The sequence below is a fragment of the Colletotrichum paranaense genome (genome assembly GCF_030867605.1).
Source record: "Colletotrichum paranaense strain IMI 384185 chromosome Unknown Scaffold_14.1, whole genome shotgun sequence".
Lineage (NCBI taxonomy): Eukaryota > Fungi > Ascomycota > Sordariomycetes > Glomerellales > Glomerellaceae > Colletotrichum > Colletotrichum paranaense.
The window spans coordinates 1-16,769 of NW_026848972.1; the positions used below are offsets into that span (position 1 = coordinate 1).

At 57.3% G+C, this 16,769-nt stretch overlaps 6 protein-coding genes across 6 annotated transcripts; 4 read left to right on the forward strand and 2 right to left on the reverse strand.

Moving 5' to 3' along the window:
• Positions 1 to 346: 346 nt before the first annotated feature.
• CPAR01_13860 (uncharacterized protein) lies at positions 347 to 1,831 on the forward strand (the record flags this gene model as incomplete). Its single annotated transcript, XM_060498112.1, has 1 exon — positions 347 to 1,831. The coding sequence occupies one exon, from the start codon at positions 347 to 349 to the stop codon at positions 1,829 to 1,831; it is 1,485 nt and encodes a 494-aa protein (XP_060342846.1).
• Positions 1,832 to 3,377: 1,546 nt separating this feature from the next.
• On the forward strand, positions 3,378 to 4,961 carry CPAR01_13861 (UV excision repair protein Rad23; the record flags this gene model as incomplete). Its single annotated transcript, XM_060498113.1, has 7 exons — positions 3,378 to 3,395; positions 3,509 to 3,556; positions 3,645 to 3,717; positions 3,774 to 3,853; positions 3,916 to 4,248; positions 4,301 to 4,786; positions 4,836 to 4,961. The coding sequence occupies 7 exons, from the start codon at positions 3,378 to 3,380 to the stop codon at positions 4,959 to 4,961; spliced, it is 1,164 nt and encodes a 387-aa protein (XP_060342847.1).
• A 1,285-nt stretch (positions 4,962 to 6,246) lies between these two features.
• CPAR01_13862 (myb-like DNA-binding domain-containing protein) lies at positions 6,247 to 8,121 on the reverse strand (the record flags this gene model as incomplete). Its single annotated transcript, XM_060498114.1, has 1 exon — positions 6,247 to 8,121. The coding sequence occupies one exon, from the start codon at positions 8,119 to 8,121 to the stop codon at positions 6,247 to 6,249; it is 1,875 nt and encodes a 624-aa protein (XP_060342848.1).
• Positions 8,122 to 8,715: 594 nt separating this feature from the next.
• CPAR01_13863 (BRE1 E3 ubiquitin ligase) lies at positions 8,716 to 11,284 on the forward strand (the record flags this gene model as incomplete). Its single annotated transcript, XM_060498115.1, has 5 exons — positions 8,716 to 8,847; positions 9,156 to 9,299; positions 9,351 to 9,408; positions 9,456 to 11,062; positions 11,111 to 11,284. 5 exons carry the CDS (start codon positions 8,716 to 8,718, stop codon positions 11,282 to 11,284), a joined length of 2,115 nt encoding a protein of 704 aa, XP_060342849.1.
• Positions 11,285 to 11,653: 369 nt separating this feature from the next.
• CPAR01_13864 (uncharacterized protein) lies at positions 11,654 to 12,586 on the reverse strand (the record flags this gene model as incomplete). The annotated part of the gene is made up of 1 exon (XM_060498116.1): positions 11,654 to 12,586. The coding sequence occupies one exon, from the start codon at positions 12,584 to 12,586 to the stop codon at positions 11,654 to 11,656; it is 933 nt and encodes a 310-aa protein (XP_060342850.1).
• A 1,490-nt stretch (positions 12,587 to 14,076) lies between these two features.
• Positions 14,077 to 15,780, forward strand: CPAR01_13865 (fic/DOC family protein; the record flags this gene model as incomplete). The annotated part of the gene is made up of 4 exons (XM_060498117.1): positions 14,077 to 14,338; positions 14,424 to 14,553; positions 14,763 to 14,910; positions 15,130 to 15,780. The coding sequence occupies 4 exons, from the start codon at positions 14,077 to 14,079 to the stop codon at positions 15,778 to 15,780; spliced, it is 1,191 nt and encodes a 396-aa protein (XP_060342851.1).
• Positions 15,781 to 16,769: the final 989 nt, after the last annotated feature.

The window sequence follows — 16,769 nt, forward strand, 5'->3', positions numbered from 1 at the left end:
CATCAACAGTGCTCATGTACACGGCTGGTCAACCGCGTCCCAATCTCACGTCGTCTAGTCATAAACTCTGTGGAATCAAGTCGTCGACACGTCACTTACACCCGCCGTCGTCTCACACCAGTAACCCAGCCTCATCGGGGCCCAGTCCTCATCGATTCATCCGTCTTTAGTCTTGACAAGCCGTTTGTTCGCCGTCGAGAACAAACAACCGATCCACCGGTCTCTGGCAGACCCATCTGCAACGCCTCAGCCGAACAGTTCTCCGTGTCAGCGGCGGAGGAAAACATCAGCTTCATTTTCCGCTCGTATTCGATTCCCACCCGGCTTTGAAAGCCCCAACTTCATCATGGGCCTTCCGCGAGCTCTTCCCGTTGCGGCCGGCGCGCTGGCTCTGATTGCCACCATTACGATTGTCATCATCCACGTCGTCCTCGCCGCTCATATCGCCGATGCGGCGCCTGTGCGCACCTCCTCGATTCTGTCTTCGATTCTGGAAAGCATTCTTTTGGTATTCTTGGGATGGATGTTGTCAACCAACTTGGTTGCCAAGTTTAGGAATTCCTCAAAGCGCTTCATCAGCGCCATGTTTGGTGCGAGTGTCCTCGTCTGCACCATGGCCACTGCTGCGTCGGTCGCCACCATGATCTGCCTTAGCAACGCTACGAGGGACCTGGCGGGTACCGTTCTCGGTGCGACCCAGACGAGCTTCCTCATCGCTTCGTCCGTCGCTCTCGGCCTCTGCTTTGCTTGTCAGCTCATCTTTATTGTCATTCACTTCGTCTTGGCCCGCCTCGTTGCCCGCGACGAGTCTGGTTCCATGCACTCGGACGAGGAGTCCCAGAGATCTCCCAACGTCCACATCAAGTCGGTTCCCTACCACCGTACTTCGCCCACCTTTGACGGCAGGAGCCGGTCCACCTCCATGGGCTCGCAAAGTCCACCTCAGTCGAGCAGCGGCCATTCCGCCACCGACACACTGAGCTCGTTCCGCTCCTCGTTGTCCAACGTCGTCCGACCCATTTCCTCCCGAACCCGCCTGCTCCCTCTGCGGGAGAAGCGTAGGGCAGAGTCGATTGACTCGAACCACTACCGCTCGCGATCGAGCAGTGTCAACGAGGATTCGTCCTTTGACTCGTGGGACACGTCTTCGGTCGACATGCAGAGCCGCATGACCGTCCTGGGCACATCCTCTCCCCCCGGCAGGTTTTTGGAAACGATCCCTGCCAGCCCTACAACCAGCCGCAGTCCCAGCCCTGGAACGCCGTTGGACCTGGACCTGGAAGCTCCGCGCACTCGTCGTCGGAGCCGCAGCTACAGCCCCAGCCCCATGGGCACCCTCCGCAACCCTGAGCCTACCTTTACGCTGCAGACTTCTGCCAGCGAGTGCTCTCTGCGTCGTCCCGAGCCCGCCTTTACCATGCAAGGCTCGGCCAGCGAATCCCACATTCACCCCCTATTCCGGTCTGACTCCCCAGACCCGCCGCCGATGGTGACACCCGGCACGGTTGTCACCGCGGCGCCAGACGCCGGCCGCGTCATCTCGGATCGACACAGCGTCCGCCGCATGCGCAGTGGCAGTCTGCCCGGAGGTCCTAGCCCCCTCAGCCGCACCAGCAGTTATGACAACTTTTTCCCCAACGGCCAGCCGCCCGTGAAAGAAGAAAAGGAGGAGCTCCCATCACCCCAAGAGGAGGACGAAACACTCGGTGAGAGACAGATGACGCCCCCGATCCCGGAGTGGATCCTAACCGCCGGAGCCAGGACGAGCCTAAACGGGTACCAAAGTCGGAAGCTCCGCATCGACGGGGACGCCGAGCAAGAGCAATCATGATGAAGGAGGGATGCACCAACGGCAACAAGAGGTGTGTCCAAGGAGAAAACCTGACCCGGCGTGGTCTTCATGAATGTCTAATTGCTATTTTGTCCTCGACAACAATAAGGGAGTACGAACTCGGGCGGTGATACCATATTTGAGGGATTTTATTTTCTTTGTCCAGCGCGGCGTTGTCCTGGGAGGCAGAGTAGGAAAAAAAGATCCAACATCGAGTGGCCAGAGAAGCCGCCGACAAGCTAGGATAGATGGCTACAGCAGCTGAAAACAACTTAACGAGTAACGAAACTTGGTGTCTTTTTGATGAGTGGTCAACGTTTGCTGAAATGATACCGTCTCGTATCGGAATATGGATGATCCCGCGCCGCTACGCATGGCCTTCCCGTTGCGGACCCGGCCGTGCTGTGCACGGACCTCAGTGATGGCCCCAGGCGTTCCTGCAAGTATCCAGGCGGGAGAGAGACACTTTATCTGAGCCGGCAGACAGTGCAGCTCAGGGAGTGGCCTGTGATATCATGCGAGGCGAGTACGTACAGAGTACGGGCTTTAGGCATACGGATGTGGCCACCTTTGATCAAGTCTTTGTGTGTTGCTCTTCAACGGTCGGTATCCATTGTCGACGTGGCTAGGAAGCGAAGAACCCCAAGAGTTGGTGCAACACCCCGCTTTCTGTGAGGTAAGGTAGCTGTCACCAAAAATTTCTGCAGACTATGCCGATGGCTTGGCTGCTGGGTAGGTATCCGTACATGGGCGAATGGATGGAAGCGCGAGGCAAAGCGAACAGGAAGCTCGAGTGCCATGTTTCCCAGTGCCTGTCACCCAATGGCTTTTTGGGGGTGTTCTAGACTACCTAGGTACCTTAGGGCAGGTAGGTCTTTTGAAAGGTTGCTCCCCTCATGTCTTTCTTACCTCATCTTGGATGCCTAAGCAAACCACAAGCACGGTTGGCTACCCACGCAGTGCCACAGCAGCACCTTGAGATCAAGTTGCACCGCCACTTGTGTAGGGGGGAAAAACAGAGTTTGGCTAGGAGAGAAGCCACCCGATCCAGACAGAGACCGATGCGCTAGGCCGTTGCTGGTGCTCTTGCCTGGCTGGTAGTGGTGGTGACCTGGAGTGGAGAGGCGGGCGAGACTTGGGCCCATTGCTTATTCACCACCACTGACCACTAACCACCGACCATTATGGACGGGGACAGCAGAGAAAGGACGTGGGAGTTGTGGAAGGTACCTCAGCCAACCAACTAGAACCGCCTGCCCGCCGCCTTCCCCCACTGCGCGGCAACCAAACACTGACTTCAGGTCACCACTTACCTTCGTCATCTCCATTAATTCTGTACCTTAACCAGTCTTTCCCGCGCACACAACAAAACACCAAGGTGACGGGTTTCTCTATCTTTCACCCACTTGCTACTGCGCATCGATCCCCAGCGCACCCATCCTCCATCACCACTCTCAATCTATCCCTCTATTTCCCCCCATCAAATCAGCACCCTCAGCTTGTCCCTTGTGATTGCAGCCTTTTTGCTGCCCCGAAGCTAGCCAAGATGAAGGTCACATTCAAGGTATGCTCAGCTCCGAGCCTCCTCCCCCACCACCACCGGAGGCATGATGGCACTGCGCGCCTCACCACAGCTCCAACCTCAAGCTCATACTGATCATTTTGGCCGTTTTCCAGGACTTGAAGCAACAAAAGTTCACGCTTGACGTGGAGCCCACCGACCTTGTGCGTCCTCACCCCCACTTCCGCCTCCGAGATGACCCTCCACAGCTGCCTTGCGATGTCCGACCTCGAAAATTGACGAGATAAACAGATCTCGATTGTCAAGCAGAAGATTGCTGGAGAGAAGGGATGGGACCCCAAGGACCAGAAGCTTATCTACTCTGGTAGGCAACCCCGCCACCTGTAGGAAGGCGATGGCTCCGGCTGACAGCTATACTAGGCAAGATCCTCAAGGACGACGACACGGTCGAGTCCTACAAGATTGAGGAGAAGGGCTTCGTCGTCTGCATGGTCAACAAGGTCCGTAGCTTCGACGACAATACCCGCGCCTGCTCGAGTCTACCCTACTGACGATCCAACAGCCCAAGGCACCCAAGCCCGCTCCAGCCGCCGAGTCCTCGTCTGCGCCCGCCGTCCCCGCCACGCCTGCTCAGCGTGTCGCCTCCACGCCCGCTGCTCCTCCCGCTCCCGCTGCTCAGGCTGCTGCCCCGGCCGCGGCTCCCGCTACGCCGACTCCGGCCGCTAGATCTACCGGTGGCGATGCCGGCAACAACGACCCTTCAATGGCCATGGGCGCTCAGCGCCAGGAGGTGATTGCCAACATGGAGGCCATGGGTTTCGAGCGCGCTCAGATCGACGCCGCCATGCGTGCCGCCTTTTACAATCCCGACAGAGCCGTCGAGTACCTGCTCAGCGTGAGACCCGATACCTCGAGGACTTGGTTCGCTGGACGCTGACAATGACTAGGGCATCCCCGAAGACGTCCAGGAGGAGCAAGCACAGCGACAAGCCGCTGCCGCGGCCCCCGCCCAGCCTTCTGGTGGTGCGCCGGCCGGCGGTGATGACGGCAACGTCAACCTCTTTGATCTCGCTGCCCAGTCGCGTGGTGGTGGTGGCGGCGGTGGTGGACGTGGCGCCTCCGCCGGCAACACCCAGGCCGCCGCCGCTGCTGCTGCCGCTGCCGCCGCACAGGGTGGCTTCGGCAATCTGGACTTTCTCAGAAACAACGCTCAGTTCCAACAGCTCCGCCAGGTTGTCCAGCAACAGCCGCAGATGCTGGAGCCTATTCTTCAGCAGCTCGGTGCCGGCAACCCCCAGCTTGCGCAGCTCATCGCCAACAACCCCGACCAGTTTCTACAGCTTCTCGGCGAGGAGGTTGACGACGATGTGCCTCTACCCCCCGGTGCGCAGGCCATTCAGGTCACCGAGGAGGAACGCGATGCCATTGAGCGGGTGGGTTTTTCTTGACATCGTATGAGAATCACGATGCTGACTACTTTAGTTATGCCGCCTCGGCTTCGACCGCGACGCTGCCATCCAGGCCTACTTTGCCTGCGACAAGAACGAGGAGCTCGCCGCAAACTTCCTCTTTGATCAGCCCGACGACGACGATGCGCCCCAGAACTAAGTCCGACTCGCAACGACCGCATGACGACACAATCTATGACAGAAACGCAGGGCTCAGGAATTACCGGACGGGGTTGGCTGGACGACGTTGACGTGAGGAAAAGACCACAGGATACCTGGTCCGGAAAGGCGGTATCCCCATCAGCAAGGCGGGCATGTGGCCGCGTGGAAGTAGAAGATGCAATTCTTTTTCGGTAGAGCTGGCGTGGAGGCAAGCAATCTGGGGAAAACATGCGTGAAATGATCTGAACGCATACGGAGGTCGCAAGCTACTCGCGGTTACAACTGCTCATGCTTGTGTTTGACCAGGATTGTTCCTGTTCTGGCTTGGGAGAGAGCGTGGCGTCAGTCCTAGGTAGCCAGGCCGGGTAGTACCGGGTAATTCAACTCTTCAGTGCCATCTTCCGGCCTGTGGCGCATTTGATTATGTGAGTGAGGCCAAAGTGAGTTGGTCCCAGGGGTCAGTCCAAGGGACTGATTGGCCTCTACACATTTGGCATTTGGCCTCATGTCAGATGGGGACTAGAAAAGAACGCCTACACCTCGCCTGTCCATGTGTGAGTTGCTGTTTCTTTTGTATACTTACCTGCCTGACGACTTGCGGAGATCAAGAGTACCGGGTCGTGGAGGAGGGGGGCCTGCATTGCACACACACACTTCTGCTGTCCCGCGCAGTAGAGTGAGTACCGCGGCCGTGCCCCTCGCCGTGTGGGGCTCCTTTGCGGGAACCGTACCAGGTATAATTTTTGATTTTATCTTTTGACGATTCTTCACGTCTGCACGCACTGTTTCTGTATCCTTGTGCTTGTCATAGTAACCTTCGCCTTGGGCGGTGGTATGAGGAAGAAGGGTGTTTATGTGGTTTGGTGTTTTTGATTTTGATAGGTGAGGGAGGTGGGCGTAGTTTACGATGATGGGGTTGAGTTTGCCGTGAATGGGTGGTTACAGATGCAGCCTGGGTGGTCTTGAATGATGGCACAAGCACGGTACTTCTTTCAGATTGTATAAAGTGATTTGAATTTTTTGGAATGTACTTCTGAGACGACGATGTCTCGATTCCCTAGCCGTTCCTTTCGCCCTAATTCCCGAGTTTCCTTCGCTGCAATAATAAACGAATCACTGAAATACCAAACGCCGCCTCATTGCCCATAGGGCCCCTGGTGTAATTGCAAAAAAAAAAAGGGGTATCTGTCTGGTAGGACCGGGGGAAAGCCAGCAGTCCGCGTCTCTGTCCACAATGCCATGAACCTTGGCCCCCGGTGCGTGATCTGTACACCTCCGTGTGCTCAGTGAATAATCTCGCCGCGCATGTTGTACTCCACGGCCTTCTTCTTCGTCTTGCCCGCGCCCCTCTTCTTGCGTCCCGCGTCGGAGTCCATGTTCGTCTCGTCAATGGTAATCATGCCGTCCGCGTCAACCGTGATCTGAGGACCGACGTTGGCCTGCTGCCTCTTGGGTTTGGCGCCGCCGCCGCTTCCACCACCGCCGCCGCCGCCAGCAGCGCCCGCCGTGGAATCCTCGCCTTCGGCATCCCCTCCGCCCTCGCGCTTGTCCTGCAGCGAAGCGAGGTTCCTGGCATTGATGGCGTCCTTGGCCGCCTTGATCTTGGCCTGCTCGGCATCGAACTCGGCCTGCTGCGCGCGCTGCGCCGCCATGATGGCCTCGACGGGCTCGTACTCGGCCTTTGTCCACGTCTTGTACTCCTCCAGGTCGATCTGCAGCTCCTTCTTGCCGACGAGGATGGCGTCGATGCGCGCGGGCCGGTGGCGCTCCTCGCGGTTGAACTTCATCTTGACGTGCCGCCGGTTCTTGCCGGGGAACATGCCGCTGATCATCTGGAAGTCGGTGCCGAACATGCGCAACCCGCGGTAGAACAGCTCCGTCTCCTCCTCGTTCCACACGTTGGGGCCCTTGAGCTTGGAGCCCGTGCGGTAGCTGTTCTGGGTCGTCAGCGTCGTGAAGTCGTTTTCTTCAATCTCAAGCATGTCCTCGCCCTCGGCGGCCGCAGCGGCGATGGCGTGTCGATCGAGGCTGAGGGAGTTTTGGTCCACCACAATCTGTCCGTCAATGATTTGGAACTGGGGCCCGGTGGAGGCCATGCTGGTCGGTTTCGGCGGCGGAGGGGCTGCCGGCGTGGCCTTGTCGCTCGTCGGTGCCGGTGTCCCGCTCTCTGAAGCCACATCCTCCGAGCCGTTCCTCTTCGCCTTGAGTCTCTCTCTGGACTTTGCCTGCTTCTCGCGGTGGCGCTGGAGGAGCTCGTCGTGTCTGCTGAACTTCTTACCGATGCGCAAGTCTCGTGTCAAATCGCCCATGGTAAGCGTGGTGAGGTCGGCCTCCTGGTCCTCCGCATCTTCTGGCGTCACGGAGCGGGCTTGTCGAGGTCGTGCTGGCTTGTTGGCAGTAGTAGCGGCATCCGTTTCTCCTTCTTCCGTGGTCATCTTTTTTCTCGGCCGAGGCGGTCGTTTCGGCGCGGCTTCCCCGTCTGCCGGCTGCTTTCGTTGTCTTTTGGGTTTAGGCGCCGCAGCACCCTCTTCGCCCTCTTCGGCAGTCTCGCTCGTCTGTGTTGCTCGTTTTCGAGGTCGCTTGGCAGGTGCCTTCTTGACGGCAGTCTTTGATGTGTCGTCTGTTGCCGCCGTCTGCGCCGCGTCCTCTGTTGAAGGCACCACGTCGGCCGAGGGAGCAGTAGCGGGCGGGGTCTGGAGTTGGGCTGGTGTCGATGCCTCGCTGACAATAGCCTCTGCAGCAGGAGCGGGCGTCGCGGACGGTGGCCGTGGACGAGTTTGTGTTGGCGGCTCTGTGGACTGATCTGTTCCAGCTGATTCCGCCGTGGAAGTAGGTTTTGTAGAGGACTCGCTCGTCGTGGGTTGTGTCTGGGGCGTGGCAGCCTTCGTCGTTCTCGGCTCGGTCGATGGCGGGGTACTCGTAGGCACGTCTCTGGGCGTATCCCTCGAATCGGCTCGTTTCTCGGCGGTCGACGGCGCGGTTTTTTCGGTAGATTCGCTCGAGCTACTCTCTGCTGTGGGCGCAATTGCGGCGGCAGTCGTCGACGGGGCCCTTGATGGCTGCGGTGCTGCTGCTCCTGCTCCAGGCGCTCGAGGACGGGCCATGGGCATTTTTGGCTTGAAAGCCATGCCGGCTTTTTTCTTGAACATGGAACTCATGATGGCGATTGTGTCTAGTCTTTTCTTTCTTTTTTTATCGGCGCGGTAATATCCTCATGATCGGGGCTGAGGTTGAAAGTTGGATCTGGTGGATTGTCACTTTGCGAGCCAGACTTTTTGCCAATCGCGGCGGGACAGTGACTGAAATGGGTGGGATGCAGAGAAAAAGTGCTTCTGATAAGTAGATGCGGGACCCGACAATTAGCCGGTACGTGCGCTGTGCAGTACAGCGCGCGGGGCGCCTTACTGGTTGATAAGACCATGAATGGCCAGCGCAGCACTAGTCCCGTTTGGGGAGTGGACCGGCTGGCTTGATTTGAACGTGAAGCGTCGGCGTTCAACCTCGAAAATTCAACCTCCTTGCCCCAAGTATTCCTCACCCATCATCCGCGCCGAATCAGCACAGCACGACTCTGTCAACCTTCGCATGGCTCGGATCAATCCCTAAGCACGTTCAGCTGTCCCACGCAGCGCATTTTATCGCCCTTGCCCGACCCTCGGACGCATACACCGTCTCTGCATCCTCCTACCTTTCTCATGCCTGTAGCGACCTCAGCCCCGACTGCCTCTCCGCGTCCGTCCACCTTGGCCAAGATGGAGGACAGGAAGAGACCCCCCATCAGCACCGCCGAGGACCTCGCTCCTCCGAGCAAGCGACATCAATCCGTCAATGGAAGCAAGTCCAAGGGCGATAGTGGCGACCACGCCGAGGAACACTGGATCGAGGTAAGTGTCACGAGACACGTATTCCCCAACACATCAAGTTTTCTCAACAATCAATGGGCCCCTACGCGATTCCCTTGTGCCATCAATGGCGACGCGACATCTCGATCATCGACTGCCCCCAGCCACGCTCAACACTGGCGGACTACGATCGACTGGCCTGGAATGGCCTTTCGATCCGCCGTCGAGGGCGACGAGGCTGCCTGACGGTTTTCCGTCTCCCTGTCCACGCATCCGACCATCCCACACGCTTTTCATCGTCTGGTGCGAAAAGAATACATGGAGAGGGCGCGAGCTGATGATGAGTTCAGAATTACCAAAAGGGCGCCATTTACCGGCAACTTCTAGAAACAAAAAGGGAAAAGCAAGAGTTTGAGTCACGCGTCGAGCAGTTGCAAAAGAATATTGTGTATCGCGAGGATCATATCCGCATCATTGAAGTATGGTGGAAGCAGGTCAGTTTGACTGATCCCTTGACTCAGTCGCATGGCTGACCCCCTCACTAGGTTCTAGAGGAGATGGAGCAGCTCGTGGACCCTGCAACACCACCCTCCGGCCCAACAAGTGAGTCCCCTTGTCGCATCCACCTCGACATGAGACTGACAATCCAGACCCTCCGTACATTACCAGCACGCACTTTAAAGATAACGACGAGTTCCAAAGGCATCTTGACGAGACAGCCTCTGATATTAAGAAGCGAGCCGAAGCTGTGCTCAATCGCATTGCAAACGCCAGGGGAGAAATTACGCCAAACATTGCTGACCTGGAGACTCGGGTCAACAGCCTGCTTGCGCAGCAAAAGGAATATCTGGTCAAGTTGGACCGTGCACAGCAAGAGAATGAGCAGCTATCGGAAGACCTCAACAAGGCCAGCCTTCGCTTTTTCAAGGCCGAAAAGCGCATGGACAGATTAAAGAGCGCGCAGGTTCAGAAGCTCGAGCAGCAATTCATAGCCAGCGCCAAGCCGACAATCGCAACAGGGGAGAACGGACAGGATGCCGCCGAGGCAAACGGTAACGCTGCCGAGGCACTGCTCAAGTTTGAGGAGGCGTCGGCGGTCGTCAACAAGCAAAAGGAGCAGCTGGAATCTGCGCAAGCCGATATCAAGACCCTACAGGAGGAGAACTCGGCGCTAAAGGCACGACGCGAAGGCCTCACCGACGAAGATTTCATCCGGACCGACGTGTTCAAGCAGTTCAAGAACCAGAACGAAGACTTGATCAAGCGCGTCAACCACCTAGAGGCCACAAACAAGCAGTTGCGAGAAGAGGCCGAAAAGTTGCACTCGGAGCGGACGGCCTTCCGGACCAAGCTCCACGACGAGGCGCAGACGATAACATCGGACCTGGAGCGCCAAGTTGAGGAGCGCGACGCAGACCTCACACGAATCCGCGCCGCCCGGGACGAGTGGTACGCCAAGGCCAACATGCTGGAAACCCGAGAAAAGGAGGAGAAGCAGGCGCTGCAGCACCTCAAGGAGCTCACGGGTGCCCAGGAGGACCGAATTGCATCCTTGGAATTGGAGCTGCAGCGTCTGAAGCCCGAAGACCAGCCGATGGCGGATCCCGACCCCGAACTGGAGAGCATGCCTGCGGATGAACTTATTTCAAAGTACAAGAAGCTGCAGCAAGATTTCGAGTCGATCAACAAGGAGTTGCCCGCTCTCCAACAGGCGTACAAGCGATCGATGGGTCTCGCACAAAAGAAGGTGATGGAGTACACGGTTCTCGAGGATCGGGCAGCGGCCGCACTCGCCGAGAAGCAAAAGGTCGACCAAAAGTACTTTGCAGTGAAGAAGGATGCGGACATGAGAGACCGCGAACTTGGTGTGCTCCGAAGCCAGAACCGCAAGAGTTCTGAGATTGTTGCGCAGCTCAAGGAGGTGGAGGCGCAAAACCGGATACTGATTAGCAACCTGGAGAAGCAGCTCTCGGACCTGAAGCAGGCCAACGCCGCAATGGCTGCAGAGCACAAGAAGATGGAGTCGAGCAGTTCTGACGCGGCGCGCCGAGTCGATTCCTACAAGAACCAGATTGGCGAGTTGACCACCTTGGTCAAGTCGCGCGACGCCGCCATGGCTGCGGCCAGGGAGCGCACCACAACCCAAGAGGCGGACGTTGAGCGCCTCAAAGTCCGCGCCGACATGATGCAAAAGGAGAAGGACGAATGGAAACGCAAGGCGTTGAGCAACTCGTCGGAAGAAGAAGAGATGCTCAGAGTGAGTCACCCTCATGCCGGAGGTAGAACGAAAGCTAACTGTATGCAGACCTTTGCACTCTGCACAGTGTGTCGCAACAACTTCAAAGATACGGCCTTGAAGACTTGCGGGCATCTTTTCTGTCACCAGTGCGTAGACGACCGGATCAGCAACCGAATGCGCAAGTGCCCCAACTGCTCGAGGGCCTTTGACCGGCTGGATGTCATGTCTGTTCACCACTAGCCGCTCCTGTGCGGCTTACTACCCGACTCGGCTCACGTGTCGGCTGCTATTTTGATATGCTTCAAAGACGTTTGCGCAGCTTGGAGTTTGCTTCCGTGGCAGGGGATTTCATGGTATGATACCTTTAAGACGCTCGCGATTGGAAATGATGGATCGTTGTACTTTTACGTGTATGGAAGACGGCCTGGACCTCGGAAAATGTACATAATGTCGTGTCCCCCACCTCCCCTTTGGGGCTGATCACAAACTAGTTAGTTGTAGGAGGCGGGCGAGAGGAGCATGTACGAGACCACGTGGAGGACAGGATAGACCTAGAGTCGAGCTGGCTCACATGACGTTCAAATTACTCTATGCCTACTTTCAAGTTTACTATCTCCTGCTGGTCGACCCAAATCCAGTGCTTTCGTGACGGGTCGAGCTTGAGGAGGAGCTGGTTGACCTCGACGGGCCAGCCCCATAGGAACCGGAACCGCTGGTCATGTCACCGCCCCATCCCGAGCCGTAGTTTTGCTGGTTCCGCGCGCTGTTCCTGCCCTGGAAGTAACCCGCGCCGTAGCCCGCGGCTCCGCCAGCCCCCGCGCCAGTCCAGAAGCCAGGGCGCCATCCCTGCTGGTTGCTTGAGCTGGATGGTTTGGTGCCTGGGTACGGCGGGGGAGGATCGTCGTCTTGATCGAAGCCGGGGTTCCATCCGCCTCCGCCACCTCCTCCGGGCCCACCGCCGCCGCCGCCGCCTCCACGGCGCCGACCGGTTCCACCAGCCCTTCGATTCTGAGTGCCGGCCACGCACGCCGAGTAGAGAATCCAAGCCAAGACGGAGAAGAAGATGACGCCAAAGACGTAGGCTCCCCAATCCGTCCCGTCGTCATCGTCACCACGGCCACCACGGCCACCGCCGCCACGGCCTTTGCCCAGGTTCGGGTACCGCCTCTCGCCCTTGTCCGTGAGAGCGAGACGGTACCCGACGCCGCAGCTGCCGCGGAGGACGTAGGGGTCGTCGGCGTTGGCGTAGCCTTCGCACACGACGTCCGTGGACCCGAGCTTGAGCTCCTCGGGCAGGGAGGCGACGCAGGACCACTGGATGTCTTCGGGGCCGTAGCCGGCGCCGTTGTTGGTGCAGCGCATGACGTCGATGGCGTGGAGGTTGCAGAGGGACGGGTGGGAGAGGCACTTGAGCTGGGGCGCGGCGGGGACGCGGCGGTGGGTTGTTGTTGCGCCGCCGCCGCGGAGAGTGAGGGATTGGACTTTGGAGAGGAGGATTGCGTCTTTGGAGGGGGGTTTGGCGGCGGCGGCGAGGCCTGCCATGCTTATGATGAAGGGGTATGAGAGATGCATTTTCTTGTGGGTGATGTGAGATTTGGAGTGTTGGTGATGGTGCTGTTGCTTTTTGTAATGTGACGTCGCTTTCGAGTTTGTCCCGCGTGGTGGCGGGTTCCGTGGTTCGCCGCGATGGGAGTCGGGCAAAGTGCTTCGCGGCGGTCCTGGTGACGAGAAGGTTTGGCTATAAGCGAGCGAAGATTGATGTCTGAGTTTTTTAATAAAATGAGGCAGCAAGGTTTTATCTCCGAAAAGGACAGGTATGAAGTGAGGCTCAATTGAACCTCACTGGACCGCCAAGTGAGGAGCCTGGCAGCGGTGATATGGGATTGGGTGCTTTTCGGTGAACAGGGTGGCGCAGCAGTGGCGAGTATGTATTGTGGCGCTCTCACAGACCTTTTTGCCTCTCAATCACGTGTCCAATCTACGTTAGTCTAATTATTCTCCACCTTTTCTGTCCTGAGCTGTCGGGTCAAGTTGATGCGTCCGAGCTCTTTTTTCGGGGCTTCCCCATCTCGCAGAAGGAAAAAGAAGAAAAAGCTTGGCAGGCATCGTTGTGCATCGCCAAGACGGGTGACACAGTCTTTTTTTTTTTCTCCTTCGGGTAAATTGATTAGCACAACTTACTTTTGGAGGTACGCCGCAAGAGCACAGCACTCAGTCAGAGACAAACTTTCAAAGTTCACTACTACGTACAACCATCCACATCCCCCCTCCAGGGTCGGTGCTTGTCCATGGTTCTACATACCTTTGCAGACTGTGAACCAGAGCTTGGAGGCTCATTTTGCATTATGGCGACTAGCGAATCTCCGACCAAGGGAAGTTAATCTCACTTTACAGTACCACTGCCCACCGTGATAGGCTGGCACGCTTGGGCTTGTGAATATTAAGCTGCAAGGTACGGCCCCACATGCTTCTGAATTCTAGTGTACACTACCTTACGGAGTGATACCTACTTCCATATGAGCAGACCAGCACGAAGCTCGCGCTACGGACAGAGAGACTCCAAGGGCCACCCAAAAGGCAGAAGTCACAGCATCAAGGACGTACACTCTTTGCTACGAGACATAATCATCATCGTAGAAGACGCATCGTTCCAAAATAAGAAGAAAAAAGGAGAACCTACGGATTCACCTGAGTCAATGCCGCTCTGCCCCAGAGCTCCCCACAGCTACTCCGTACTCCATACACTCAGTCCGCCAGTGAAACGGCCAGAACCAGACCAAGATCCCGACATGGATACCGTCTCGCGTTCGGCTCGGTTTCGGGCGCCAAGCGCAGTTCAGCTCGTCTTTTCCGTCGTGTCCCAGATCCATGCGATTCCTACCAAGCATCGCGGCTGTCTTCTTGGGCGGTACCGTCAAACGACGACCGGCGGTGGGAACGCGTCAGTCGGACCTAAGGAACATGGAAATCATCTCGGCATTTGAACTCGGTCCATCGAGGCAAGAAATCTTTGATCGAAATCAGATCAGATAATGCAGGTCGGACTATTTCCACTGCCCGTTACTTCCTTTCTCTTCCTCTCCTACATAGGCATGCACGTCAAAAAGGGACGGGGACCGTGCTCTGGTCCCTTTTCCCCTCCTGCCGCCTCCGCAGAGCCTTTCTTTGGCCTGTGGACTTCCCGCCTCTTTGAACGTGGTCCGAGGCTGATGTTGGGGTTCGTCACACGGGCATTCGACTTTGGTCCAGCTCTGCTAGCATATACCGATTCTACGCATTTCAACGGGTTTCTAGGTACGGCATGATCAAGGGGGCCGACAAGAGACACTCCCGACCACAGCAAAATAAGAGTCTCCGGTCGTGTGCGATAGACTTCGAGCGGCGCCTGGATCTCGCCAACTCGGCACCGACGACGGCGATCCATCGGCAAGAGACTCTGGAGCTGCGAGCGCTGACCCATGGTTTCCCGTGTCAAATGCCAACACCTTGCGCGCTTCGGATGCCACAAGGTTCGTATGTTCAGGCAGGTTCACCTCTGCGTCCATTGCTTGGGAAAAGGTTGACCTGTGAAGGCACATGCACACCGGATGAATCACCATGAGACCTACCAGGACCACCCTTGATCAGCACCGCCAACTTACATAGTACAAAAATCCACGCGTTGCAAAGCTGCTGAACATGCCGAGTACCTCATGATGTCTAATCGGATTCTGTCCAGCACGCAGCAGGCGCGTCTTGCCCTGCTCAAGAAAGATTTTCAAACCAGCCGCCCACTTGCAGAAAGGCACTATCGAGTACGAAAGGCTGGCGCGCTCCGGACGGGTATGGGAAGATTACTTTATGCCCGGCAACAGCCTCGAGATGGGGTACGTCGATGTGCAGCGGAAACTGAGGGAGACTGCCAGTGACGGGCCCTAGGGAAAACCCTGGTTGCCGAGTGCGCCCAGCAGTCCGTAATGATTGAAAACAACACTCTTTCAGTGAAAGACTCGATCCGCAATTTCGAAAGCCTGCGTGGTGGTCTTGAACAAGTTTGCCTTGCCTCCACGCCCAGCAGCGAGCTTGCCAGACTTGTGACGGCGTAGACTGCTCCAAGAGTCGCAGGCGTCATCGAGTCAGCCACGCATGAGCTGCAGAACTACATCATCGCATCGCAATGGGTCGCAGAGAACGCGGCGGCCAAGGCTGGTATAGCAGGACTGTGCGAAGTTGAAGTACGAGACCTCGCCGTGGTGTCCGTCGTCAATACAGACTCCGAGTCGGCCTATGACACCTGGAGAACAGACTCGAAAAAGGCTGGCGGCAACTTGGTATGGGGATCGAAAGTCCCGCTGAGAGAGTACCGTAATCTACCTCTCAGCGTACGCAGCAATCGTCTTCGAATCTTTCCGTACCTGCAAGAGGTCCCGGCTTGCATGGAGAGGTTCTTCCAATATCGGGACCTGCAGCATCGAGAGAAGGCGCTGCACCCGCTGATTTTGGCTTGTCAGATGACGGCTTACTTTGTTCTCGTTCATCCGTTTCCCGATGGCAATGGGCGTACCAGTCGCATGGTTAAGCAGGATTACCTGGCGCGTCAGGGCTACAGTCCCGTCGTCACCCGGGACTTGAAGCGGGAAGACTACCTGCGGATGATCGACGGCGCCGGCCAAGGCAAACCGGAGAAATTCGTCATAGCGGTGCTTGAGGCTCAACTGGTCGTGTTGCACCAGGCTTCCACGCGCCTCAAGATGTAGATGGCACACGTGTCAGGTGTCACTGTCACTCCATGTTTGACCCGTCCCGGGGTTGCGGTACGTCTTTGGCAGTCATCCGGTCAGGGTAGGGCCCGGAGAATTTGGCGGTGTCTTGTGGCGTCCCGGGAGACCGACGATTGCTGACCGCCGTGGGATAGTGGGTTGTTGAAACAAGCGACGGCTCGCATCTGCTAAGAGAATGCGAGCAAATACGGCCTGGCTGGTCGATCGGGGAACGGCGTCAAAATACCCGCCGTACGGGACAAGAGTAGCTGTGTTACGCCCGCGATTCAGTTTAGCGTGAGGCCCTCATCACTAGTACATTAGCTACGGCGGCGACAATGCACTCCGCGATCCGACTGGCATTGTCAGACGTCCAGGTAGTTTGCCTAGTAATCCATTGCCATCTCTAATCGATCATATCCGAGCCCGCGTATCCAAACGTTACGCGTGCCTTTGTGCTGGCATGAGACCTCGATCAATGACAGCATCTGCGTTCTGTCCAAGGCTCACCCCTGTTGGGGTGCGCGTGAGAGGGCTGCGGGGACCCTTCAAAGTCTGAAATCCAGCAGCTCGTCTAAACCAACAGGTGTTTGAGACGGCCTGTTCCATAGGTGACCGCGGCAGTACACCGCTCCTGAGAATCAGGGAACTTTGGGCCAAGTCCAGATCGTCCCGTCCACAACACTGGAAGACGACCCATTGGCCGAAGCACAATCCTGGCAGCCATCACGAATCGCAGTTCAAACTCTGTACCTTTTAGATTGTAAGCACTTGCATTTCGTATCTCGTTTTCAACGACATCGGCACCCATGACAGAGTAACGAAGCGTCGTAATCGTCCAGCCGCCGGAACGAGAGAGCTCGGCGCGGATAGTCGACCCAGGGCCAAGGACCGTTTACGGTTTATCCGCTGGGCCCCCTATTGAATCGCTCGCACTCCCCTCCGCAGACCCACAGGATCGGGGCCCGAGGGAACGTTATCGCCGG